The sequence below is a fragment of the Colobus angolensis genome, unplaced genomic scaffold (genome assembly GCF_000951035.1).
Source record: "Colobus angolensis palliatus isolate OR3802 unplaced genomic scaffold, Cang.pa_1.0 Scaffold141, whole genome shotgun sequence".
Lineage (NCBI taxonomy): Eukaryota > Metazoa > Chordata > Mammalia > Primates > Cercopithecidae > Colobus > Colobus angolensis.
In genome coordinates this window covers 8,463,572-8,476,216 of record NW_012114500.1, presented here as the reverse complement: position 1 = coordinate 8,476,216, position 12,645 = coordinate 8,463,572, and the positions used below count along the sequence as shown (strand labels likewise).

Below are 12,645 nucleotides of genomic sequence, written 5' to 3'. Positions count from 1 at the left end.
ACATGGCACAAGTATACATATGTAACAAACCTGCACGTTATGCACATGTACCCTAGAACTTAAAGTATAATAAAAATAAATAAATAAAATAAATAAATAAATTAAATAAATAAATAAAAAGAAAGTGGTGTGATCAGAGGCTCACAGGAACCTAACCCTGTTTTTCCTGTAGGAACAATGGTTTGGTATTTGCTAATTCAGTGTTTGCAATGAATATAGAACTTTATGTAACATGATTACTGTGAATAATGAGAATTGAGCATATCTCTTTAAGAGTGCAGTTCTAAAGGAGAATATTCAGAAGGGTATTTGCATAATTTCTTTGCTCACAGATGCTGCCTCTCACTGTCCTTACATGATCCAGATTCTCATGCTGCTCCTTCCCTCTCCCCAGGAGGATTCTCTCAGAATCCTGTCATCTCTCCAGGGTCCTTTCTCCAAGAAAGTCTATCCTTTCACCACCAAAAGTAATTTTTGTCTTCCTCTTTTTCTGGAGATGTCAGCTGCTTATGCTGCTTCAGCACCAGACCCTCTCTTTGTTTTGTTTCATTCTTTTTCGTGTACAGTAGTCTTAGGATTCTCATGAGCCTGTGAATTGCTGGAAGGAAATATAGCAGTGCTTACATTTATTGCTTCTATTTGATTTTCTATATTTTCTTCCTGTCTTCTGATTGTTCTCCTTCTGTATACAAACATGCTCTAATTTCCCTAGTATTAAAAATGTTCTGTCTATTATTGTTCTCTTTTCCTTGCTCCCAGATTTTTATTTTTGTTTATTTATTTTTGAGACGGAGTCTCACTCTGTCACCAAGGCTGGAGTGCAGTGGTCACAATCTCAGCTCACTGCAACCTCTGCCTCCTGGCTTCAAGCAATTTTCCTCTCTTAGCCTCCCAAGTAGGTGGGATTATAGGTGCCTGCCACCATGCCCGGCTAATTTTTGTATTTTTAGTAGAGACGGGGTTTCAACATGTTGGCCACACTGGTCTCAAACTGCTGATCTTAGGTGATCCACCCACCTCAGCCTCCCAAAGTGCTGGGATTACAGGTGTGAGCCACCATGCCTGGCCTTTTACTGCCAAATTTTTAAAAGAATAGTCTGTGCTTTAGCTCTATTTCCTCATTTACTACTTCTCTTTAACTCAGTCATACATGATGTTTTGCATAGTAAATGTCTAGTAATTTATTAAAAATGTAGAAATAGATACTTTTTAAATGACTAGATCCTACTTTAATTGAATTTATCTTAGAGTTAGAATATCTTGATTTGGATCTTAGTTCTGCTACTTCTTAATTACATTACTTGGTAAGGCCACCTGAGAAGTTGGTCTCTTTGGAGGAATATTATTTATCTATAAGGCTATTATAATTACTGAATTTTAAAAAAATGTGTGTTTATTTGTTTAATGTATTTGTTACATTTTTAGTATTGATGTTGGGATAGGCATTTAAGCAAATCTATAACTCACCTACATGCATGATTTTGCCTTAATCAGTTTAAAGCTTTCTCTTAAATGAGAGATTTGAAATTCGTGATTTCTGTGGCTCTTGTCAGTTCCGAGTTTTATTTTTTGCCCTTTTTATTTTTTTAAAGGAAAAATTGAGGCTTCAGAAATTGTCCAGTCTCTCCAGACACTGGGTCTGACTATTTCTGAACAACAAGCAGAGTTGATTCTTCAAAGGTAAGCTCTTCATGTTGGTCAACAATTGACTTTCACTTTAATATCCTGCATTAGAACTCTGTGTTTGTAAGTGTGGCTTTAAAACACCTCCCTAGTCTTCATTACATATATCCAAGATCTTTTTGTCTTTTTTCCTCCCATTTATGGTAACTTTTTTTTTTTTTTTTTTTGAGATGGAGTCTCTCTCTGGTTGCCCAGCTGGAGTGCAGTGGCGTGATCTCAGCTCACTGCAACCTCCGCCTCCCAGGTTCCAGTAATTTTCCTGCCTCAGCCTTCCAAGTAGTTGGGACTACAGGCACGTGCCACCACACCTGGCTATTTTTTTTTTTTATTTTTAGTAGAGACGGTTTCACCATATTGGCCAGGCTCATCTCGAACTCCTGACATCAGATGATCCACCCGCCGTGGACTCCCAAAGTGCTGGGATTACAAGAGTGAGCCACTGCGCCCAGCCGGCAGCTTTACTGAGTTGTAATTCACATACCATAAATTCACTTTTCTAAAATATACAATTCAGTGATTTAAAACATTTTTTTATTTTTAAATTGACAATTATATGTGTTTATTATATACAACATGATGTTTTGAAGTATATATACGTTGTGGAGTGACTAAGTCTAGCTAATTAACATGATACATCTCATACTTAATGATTTCTGTGGTGAGAACACTTTACATCCATTCTCTTAGTGTTTTTCAAGAATATATTATTATTATTATTAATTATAGTCTTCATGTTGTACAGTGGAGCTCTTGAGCTTATTCCTCGTGTCAAGCTGAAATTGTGTGTCCTCTAACACAAACCATACCCCACTCCCAAAGTATTCTGCTCTCTGCTTCTATGAGATTAACTTTTTCTGATTCCACATGAGTGAGATCATGCAGTATTTGTCTTTACCTGGCTTATTTCATTCATGTTGTTACAAATAACAGGATTTCCTTCTTTTTTATGGCCGAACAGTTTTCTCTTGTGTATGTGTAGCACATTTTCTCTGTTCATGCATTGGTGGACACTTAGGTTGATTCCGGATCTTGGCTATTATGAATAGTGCTGTAATGAACATGGGAATGCACATGGCTCTTTGATATATTGATTTCATTTTATATATGTATATATATGTATACACACACACATACATACAGTGGTGGTATTGTAGGATCATATGGTAGTTCTGTATTTAATTTTTAAAGGAACTCCATACTGCTTTTCATAATGGCTGTATTAATTTACCTCCTCACCAACAGGGTGCACAAGTGCCCTTTTCTCTACATACTTGCCAACACTTGTTATCTTTTGTCTCTTTGGTAATCGTCATTCTAAGTGTAATATGAGGTGATATCTCATTGTGGTTTTTATTTGCATTTTATTTTTTTCTTTTTTGAGACGGAGTCTCGCTCTGTTGCCCAGGCTGGAGTGCAGTGGCGCGATCTCCACTCACTGCAAGCTCTGCCTCCCAGGTTCACGCCATTCTCCTGCCTCAACCTCCCGTGTAGCTGGGACTACAGGTGCCTGCCACCGCACCCGGCTAATTTTTTTTGTATTTTTAGTAGAGATGGCGTTTCACCGTGTTAGTCAGGATGGTCTCGATCTCCTGACCTCGTGATCTGCCCGTCTCAGCCTCCCAGAGTGCTGGGATTACAGGCATGAGCCACTGCACCCGGCCTTTATTTGCATTTCTATGGTAATTAGTGATATTGAGCTTTTTTTTTTTTCTTGTATTTTTTGGCCATTTGTATGTCTTTGAAAGATGTCTATTGGGGTTTTTTGGTTGTTTATTTGAGGTTTTTTGTTTTTATGTAGGCATTTACTGCCATAAATTTGCTCTTAAAACTGCTTTTGCTGTATTCCATGGGTTTTGGTAGGCTGTGTTTCCATTTTTTTTCATCTCAGGAAATTTTTGAATTTTGCTTTCAGTTTCTTCATTGACCCACTGATCATTCAGGAGCATGTTGTTCAATTTCCATGTATTTGTGGATTTGCTGAAGCACCTCTGTTACTGATTTCTAATTTTTTATTATTGTAGTCAGAAAAGAAACTTGATATGATTTCCTTCTGCTTAAATTTGTTAAGACTTGTTTAGTGGCCTAACATATGATATCCCCTGGTGCACCTTGGTGCATGTTCCATGTACAGTTGAGAAAAATGTGTATTCTCTTGCCATTAGGTGAAATGTTTTATGTCTGATCTGTCCATTTGTTCTAGAGTATAGTTTAAATCTGATGTTTCTTACTGATTTTCTGTTGAAGTGATTTGTCCATTGCTGAAGGTAGTGTGTTGAAGTCCCCTACTATTGCTGTATTGCAGTCTATCTTTGTTGTTGTTGTTGTTTTTGAGATGGAGTCTCCTCTGTTGCCAGGCTGGAGTGCAGTGGCAGGGTCTCGGCTCACTGCAGCCTCTGCCTCCCGATTCAAGTGATTCTCCTGCCACAGCCTCCTGAGTAGCTGGGGCTACAGGCACCTGCCATCACTCCCAGCTAATTTTTGTATTTTTAGTAAAAACAAGGTTTCACCATGTTGGCCAGGATGGTCTTGATCTCTTGACTTCATGATCCACCCGCCTTGGCCTCCCAAAGTGCTGGGATTACAGACATGAGTCACCGCGCCTGGCCAATGTTTGGTATTTATCTTTAGGTGCACTGATGTTGGGTTCATATATATTTATAAAAAACAATAGCCATGTAATTTATTAAGGGATATGCAATGTAAAATATATAAATTGTGACATTGAAAATTCAAAATGGGAGAACTGGAGTAAAAGTGCCTTCATATAACTTATTGTTATATCCTCTTATTGAATTGACCCTTGTATCATTATATAGGATCTTTGTTTCTCCTTTACACTTTCTGACTTAAAGTTTGTTTAATATGATATAAGTATACTCCTGCTCTCTTTTGGTTTCTGTTTCAATGGAATATCTTTTTCCATTCCTTCACCATCAGTCTGTGTGTATATTTACAGATGAAATGAGTCTGTCATGGGCAGCATATAGTTGGATCTAGTTTTTTTTATCCACTCAGACACTATGTTTTTTGATTGGATAATTTAATCCATTCATGTTCAAGGTAATTATTGATAAGTAAGGACTTTGTACTGCCATTTTGCTTATTGTTTCATGGTTCTTTTGTAGATCCTTTATTCTTTTCTTCCTCTCTTGCTGTCTTTTTTTTGTGGTGGAGTGATTTTCTCTAGTGGTATGTTTTGATTTCTTGCTTTTTGTTTTTTGTGTATCTCCTATTGGTTTTTTATTTGTGGTTACCAAAAAACATCTTAAGAGTTATAATAGTTTATTTTAACTTGATAACTTCATTTTTATTGCAAAAACCCTCCAAAACAAAAAAAAATTATACTTTTACTTAATCCCTTGGCATTTTGAATTTTTGATTTCACAGTTCACATTTTTTCATACTGTGTATCCCTTAACAAATTATTATAGCTATTATTACTTTTAATAGTTTTCTCTTTTATCTTTCCTACTACAGATATAAGTGATTTGCATACCATCATTACAGTATTAGAGTATTTTTAATTTACCTATGTACTTTCTTTTATCAGTCAGTTTTATACTTTCAGATGTTTTCGTGTTACTCATTAGTATATTTTTCTTTCAGCTTGAGGAACTCCTTTTACATTTCTTATAAAATAGGTGTGGTCATGATTAACTCCCTCAGCTGTTGTTCATCTGGGAAAGTATCTCTCCTTCATTTCTGAAGGACACTTTGCTGGGTACATTAGTCTTGGTTGGTATTTTTCTCCTTGAACACTTTGAATGTATCATCCCTTTCTCTCCTGACTTGGTAGGTCTCTGCTGACAAGTCTATTGCCAACCATATTGGGACTCTCTTATATGTTATTTGCTTCTTATCTCTTGCTGTTTTCAGGATCCTCTCATTGTTTTTAATATTTGATAGTTTGATTGTAATATGTTTTGAGGTAGTCTTGTTTGGACTGAATCTGATTAGAGACCTTTGACTTTTTCTGTATGTAGAGATTTACATCTTTCTTCAGGTTTGGAAAATTTTCTGTTACTGTTTCTTTAATTAAGCTTTTTACCCCCTTTATCTTCCTTTTCTCCTTTTTTAACTCCTGTGACTCAAAACTTTGCTGTTTTGATGCTGTTCCGTAAATCTTGTAAGCTTTCTTCATTCATTTTCATTCTTTTTTCTCCTCTGTGTATTTTCAAATAACCTTTGAGTTCGTAATTTCTTTCTTTTTCTTGACTACTTCTGCAGTTGATGCTCCCATATTGCATTTTAATTTTGTTCATTGTGTTTTTCAGCTCCATAATTTCTGTTTGGTTTTTTTCTTTTATTATTTCAATCTCTTTATTACCTTTCTAATTGTCACTGGTTATTTTCCTAATTTCATTGAATTGTTTCTTTGTGTTTTCTTGAAGTTTGCTGAGCTTTCTTAAAACAGTTATTTTGAATTCTTTGTCAGTTCATACATCTCTGTTTCTTTAGGGATGGTCATTGGTACTTTATTTTGTTTCTTTAGTGATGTCATTTGTTCCTGATTGTTGTCGATGATTGTGGCCACGTGTTTATGTTTGTGCATTAGAAGAAGTAGGCGCTTATTTCAGTCTTTGCAGACTGGCTTTGTCTGAGAATGCCCTTCAACAGTTAGCCTGTCTAGAGATTCTTTAATATTTAATTAAATATCTTTAATATTTTGAAGAACTTTCAAACTGTTTCTAAAGTGTCTGCACCATTTTATAATCTCAGCAGCAATAAATGAAGGTTTCAGTTTCTCCACAGCCATATCAATACTCATTACTATCTGTCATTTGATTTTTTGATTTTTATTTTTTGTGAAGCAAGGTCTTGCTCTGTCATCCCGTCATCCCATCTGGAATGCAGTGGTACAGTCATGGCTCACTGCAACCTCAACTTCCCTGGCTCAATTGATCCTCTCACTTCCTGAGTACCTGGGACCACAGGCATGTACCACAATGCCTGGCTAATTTTTATATTTTTGGTAGAGATGTGGTTTTGCCATGTTGCCTATTGTATTAGTCCATTCTCATGCTGCTATAAAGAACTGCCTGAGACTGGGTAATTTATAAAGGAAAGAGGTTTAATTGACTCACACTTTTGCTTGACTGGGGAGCCCTCAGGAAACTTACAAGCATTGGTGGAAGGGGAACCAAACACATCCTTCTTCACATGATGGTGGGAAGAGCAGTGCCTAGCAAAGAGGGAAGAAAACCCTTATAAAATAATCAAATCTCATGAGAACTTACTCACTATCATGAGAACATCAGAATGAGGGTAACCTCCCCCATGATTCAATTACCTCTCACTGGGTCCCTCCCATGACATATGGGGATTATTGGAACTATAATTCAAGATGAGACTTGGGTGAGGGCACAGCCAAACCATATCATTTTGCCCCTGGTCCCTCCCAAATCTCATGATCCCACATTACAAAACACAATCATGCCTCCCTACAGTCCCCCAGTATCTTAACTCATTCCAGCATTAACCTAAAAGTCCACAGGTCTCATTGGAGACAAGGTGGGCCCCTTCTGCCTATGAGCCTGTAAAATCAAAAGCAAGGTAGTTATTATACTTCCTAGATACAATGGGGGTACAGGCATTGATTAAATACACTGTTCCAAATGGGAGGAATTGGCCAAAATGAAGGGACTACAGGTCCCAAGTAAGTCCGAAATCTAGTGAGGTAGTCAAATCTTAAATCTCCAAGATGATCTCCTTTGACTCCATGTCACACATCTAGCTCACGCTAATGCAAGAAGTGGGCTCCCATGGCCTTGGGCATCTCCACTCCTGTGGCTTTGCAGGGTACAGACCTCCTTCTGGCTCTTTTCACAGGCTGGTGTTGAGTGTCTGTGGCTTTTCCAGGTGAATGGTGCAAGCTGTCAGTGGATCTACTATTCTGGGTTCTGGAGGATGGTGGCCCTCTTTTCACAGCTCCACTAGGCTGTGCTCCAGTGGGGACTCTGTGTGTAGGCTCCAACCCCACATTTCCCTTCTGCACTGCCCTAGCAGAGGTTCTCCTTGAGGGCTCCACCCCTGCAGCAAACATCTGTCTGGATATCCAGGCATTTCCATACATCCTCTGAAATCTAGGCAGAGGATCTCAAACCTTAGTTCTTGGCTTCTGTGTACCTGCAGACTCAACACCTTGTGGAAGCTGCCAAGGCTTGGGGCTTGCAGCTTCTGAAGACATTGCCTGAGCTGTATGTTGGCTTCTTTTAGCCATGGCTGGGATGCAGGGCACTAAGTCCTGAGATTACACAAATCAGCAAGGCCCTGGACCTGGCCCATGAAACCATTTTTTCCTCCTGGGCCTCTGGGCCTATGATGGGAGGGCCTTTCCTAAAGACCTCTGAAGTGCCCTGGAGGCATTTTCCCCATTGTCTTAGTGATTAACATTTCACTCTTTGTTACTTATGCAGATTTCTGCAGCTGGCTTGAATTTGTTCCTCAGAAAATAGATTTTTATTTTCTGTTACATCATCAGGGTGCAGATTTGCCAAACTTTTATCCTCTGCTTCCTGTTGAATGCTTTGCCACTTAGAAATTTCTTCTGCCTGATACCCCAAATCATCTCTGTTAGGTTCAAAGTTCCACAGATCTCTAGGGCAGGGACAAAAAGCCACCAGTCTCTTTGCTAAAGCATAACAAGAGTCACTTTTGCTCCAGTTCCCAACAAGTTCCTCATCTCCCTTTGAGATCACCTCAGCTTGGACTTCATTGTGCATATTACTATCAGCATTTTGGTCAAAGCAATTCAACAAGTCTCTGGGAAGTTACAAACTTTCCAACATCTTTCTGCCTTCTGAGCCCTCCAAATCTCTAAGAAGTTCCAAACTTTCCCACTCTTCTTCTGAACCCTCCTAACTGTTCCAACCTCTGCCTGTTACCCAGTTCCAAAGTCACTTCCACATTTTTGGGTACCCTTTTAGCAGCACCCCACTCCTGGTACCAATTTACTGTATTAGTCCTTTCTCATGCTGCTATAAAGAACTGCCTGAGAATGGGTAATTTATAAAGGAAAGGCGTTTAATTGACTCACAGTTTCGCATGGCTGGGGAGGCCTCAGGTAACTTACAGTCATAGCAGAAAGGGAAGCAAGCATGTCCTTCTCATAGTGGCAGGAAGAAGAAGTGCTGAGCAAGGAGGGAAAAGCCCCTATAAAACCATCATATCTCGTGAGAACTCACTCACTATCACGAGAACAGCAGCATGGGGTTAACCACTCCCCATAATTCAATTACCTCCCACCAGCTCTCTCCCATGACACATAGAAATTATGGGAACTACAATTCAAGATGAGATTTGGGTGGGGACACAGCCAAACCATATCATCTAGGCTGGTATTGAAATCCTGGGCTCAAGCAATCCACCCACCTTGCCCTACCAAAGTGCTGGGATTACAGGCATAAGCCACCATATCTGAACTGTCTTTTGATTTCTTTTGATTTTAACAATCCATTGGTTCTGCTTCTCTAGATAACCCTGACTAATATGTAATTGGTATGAAGTGATATCTCATTGTGGCTTTGATTTATATTTCTTTCATGGCTGTGACTTTTTTTGTACTTTTGGGATATTATTATTATTACTAGTGTTTATACTTCTTCAGTAAAAATGTTAGAAACACTTTTTAAAGGCAGTATGTGACCAGAGTTTCCTATAGTTATATAACCATCATGGACCTTCCCTCAAGTGCTTAGCCATTAGTGTTACTCATGTCACTCCAAATGTCAGCTTGTTTTCTTCCATTTCACTGTCTCTTTGTGTCCCAAACCTGAATTCATGGGAAAAACATCTGAATAGTGCTTAATATGGTTTGGGTATTTGTCCCTTCCAAATCTCATGTTGAAATGTGACCTCCAGTGTTGGAAGTAGGGACTAATTTGGTCACGAGAGTGGATCCTTCATTAATGGCTTGGTGATAAGTGAACTCTATTAGTTCATGAGAGCTGCTTGTTTATAAGAGCCTGGCACCTCATTTATCTTGTCCTTCTCTCACCATCTGGCACACTTGCTCACCTTTTGCCTTCAGTCATGAGTAAAAGCTTCCTGAGGTCTCACTAGAAACTGAGCAGATGTTGGTGCCATGCTTGTACAGTCTGTAGAACTGTGAGCCACATAAGCTTCTTTTCTTTATAAATTACTGAGTCTCAGGTGTTCATTTATAACAATGCAAAACAGACTAACACAGTGCTGATTGAAACAGCTGTGACTGGGTCATCACAGTGAGAGAGGAGTCACTGGGTTGAAATATAGCTTCCTACTTACACCTGTTCAGTAGAAGCTGTAGATATGAAGTAGCTGAAGCAGGCATTCCCTCTGAAACGGGTTTCACATACATCATAATTATCTTCTGCTCTCATTTTTCTTTTAGGCTTTCATCTCCATCTCATTTCCCATTTCCTCTCATTTTCATATCTTTAGGTTTCTTTCTCCACAATTATTCAGAACCTGGGAACCCTTCACTCCAGTTATTCTTTGTCTATGCAACTTGTTTCTCTGCTTCATGGCTCTTAGTTATTCTTTGTCTATGCAACTTGTTTCTCTGCTTCATGGCTCTTATGGTTTGTAATCATTGACTTATTTGTGTATCTCAGTGGTTAGGAGTACAGTTTGGAATTAAAACAACGCCTGGGTTGAAACTCTTAATTGTACTCTACTTACTAGCCTTGTGACTATAACAAAATCCTTAACCTCTCTTTGTCTGTAAAATGGAGAGTATAGTAAATACATGAGCTTGTTTTGAGGATTAAATGAGTTAACATGGGAAGTACTTAGAACAATGCCTGGCAAATGCTCAATGAATATTGGGTATTGCTTGCTTTTGTTTAGTGCTTGTTGTTCCCACTGAGGGCACAGACCATGTGTATCTGGTTAACAGTTCCATGTCTACCACATTATGATAACGGACTCTCAGAAAATACTAAAGAATATGTTAAAGAATGAGTAGAGGCCGGGCGCGGTGGCTCAAACCTGTAATCCCAGCACTTTGGGAGGCCGAGACGGGCAGATCAGGAGATCGAGACCATCCTGGCTAACACAGTGAAACCCCGTCTCTACTAAAAAATACAAAAAACTAGCCAGGCGAGGTGGTGGGCGCCTGTAGTCCCAGCTACTTGGGAGGCTGAGGCAGGAGAATGGCATAAACCCAGGAGGCGGGGCTTGCAGTGAGCTGAGATCCGGCCATTGCACTCCAGCCTGGGCGGCAGAACGAGACTCCGTCTCAAAAAAAAAAAAAAAAAAAAAAAAGATTTAAAGAATGAGTAGAATTATGCTACTGAAAAGGGTGAGTTGAAGGTAGGTATGGGAGAGGGCCTATACATCCTGGAAGCAGCATATATGGAGAATGGGTCACACAATGTTTCTTGGTACTCTCTAGACCATAGTGGGCCACCTCTTAGCTAGTGGTCTATGGATTATTTCAGTAGTCTGTTGGAAACAGCCATGGATGTGATAATAATGACCCATTTGTGGGTTTTAAGAAAAAGGACAACTACAATACTAGACAATAATAGTGTGCAAGTTAAGAGGGGAGGGGATGATTTGTTTTAAACTGTTCTAAAATTGTTACCTTATTTAGGATGGTGGGGTCAAACATTCACTTTAGACTTTGTTGTATGTATGTGGTAAAATTTCAAGGTAAACGATTGAAACTATAGTAATTGAGTATATGACTTCAAAACCAGGGAGGAAAGAAATGGAATAAGAAAATAAATACAAAAACATAAGATTCAAACAATCCAACGAAGAGAGGAGAGGGAAAAACATAGAAAGAAAGAGATAATTAGAAAGCAATAAGTAAGATGTGAGAAATAAATTCAAGCGCAGTAAAACTCCACTAAAATGTGCCCTGCAATAATGCTGGGGCATGATTTCCCTTCATTTCCATTCTCAAATGGGGCAGGCTAAATAAAGTTCTTAGCCTGTTTCTGTGGGGGTTTGAGGTGAGGGATGAGTAAGTTAGGAGATAATCACCTTTTGATCAGTTAGAACTTTCTCAGTTTAGTCTTCAATTAATAAAAATTAATGTAAATTTTGTCAGAAGGTAGAGATTGTCAGATGAAAGAACAAGCAAAATAAAGTCCTACTAACCAAAAAAAAAGCTGGGGTAGCTATGTTAATATCAACTATTTTAATATTAATTATTAATAATCTATTCATAATAGATTATATAGTAAAAACGTTAGTAAAAATAGAGTGTCACCATGTTTTAAAAATCAGTATGAGGATATAAAATTTTTAAGCTGGTTGATAAAATTCTGGGGATAAATTGGCAAATCCATCACAGTGGTGAGAGAGTTTAACACAGTTCTTCCTGTATTTGATAGGTCAAGCAGAGAAAAACTTTAGTGAAGACAAAAAATTTTAAATACATAAGCTTGATTTAATGGGCATGTAATAGGACCTTGCATCAAAAAATTAGAAAAAATATTTTTTCTTAGGTGCATATGGCACATGTATAAAAATTGATTTCATAGTAGGTGGTAAAGCCAGATTCAACACATTTCAAAGAACTGGTATCACAAGAACTACTTTCTCTGACCACTGTGTGTTAAAGTAGAAGTCAATTACAGACATAAATTATAAAAATGCCAATATTTTAAAATGTGATATACACTTCTCAACTTGTGGGTCAAAGGAAATCATAAGTGGATATTCAAGGACACGTTGACTTGAAAACATTAAAACTTATGGAATATTTCTAAGATGGTACTTGTAGGAATTTTATAGTCTGAAAACTTTTATTAGAAAATAATTAAGTCTGAAAACTAATGTGCTAAGTTAGGGGAGAGAAACTGGAATAATCTCAAAGAAGGTAGGAGGAAGGAGGTAATAAAGAATATATAGCAAAGATGCAGTAACAGGATCAACAAAGCCAGAAGCTGTTTGTTGGAAAAGGCAAGCCTCTGGAAAGATTGATGAAGAAAAAAGAGAAATGAGATGTAAGTAAATCATGTTCAGTTA

The 12,645-nt window shown here is 38.2% G+C and overlaps 1 protein-coding gene across 2 annotated transcripts in view; it reads left to right on the top strand.

Moving 5' to 3' along the window:
- SLC25A24 (solute carrier family 25 (mitochondrial carrier; phosphate carrier), member 24) overlaps positions 1-12,645 on the top strand; it is a 66,721-nt gene that overhangs the window by 29,224 nt on the left and 24,852 nt on the right. For both annotated transcript variants that reach the window (XM_011935222.1, XM_011935223.1), the window contains exon 3: positions 1,593-1,680. In XM_011935222.1, the coding sequence (XP_011790612.1) occupies positions 1,593-1,680 (88 nt within the window). The remainder of the gene's footprint in view (positions 1-1,592; positions 1,681-12,645) is intronic.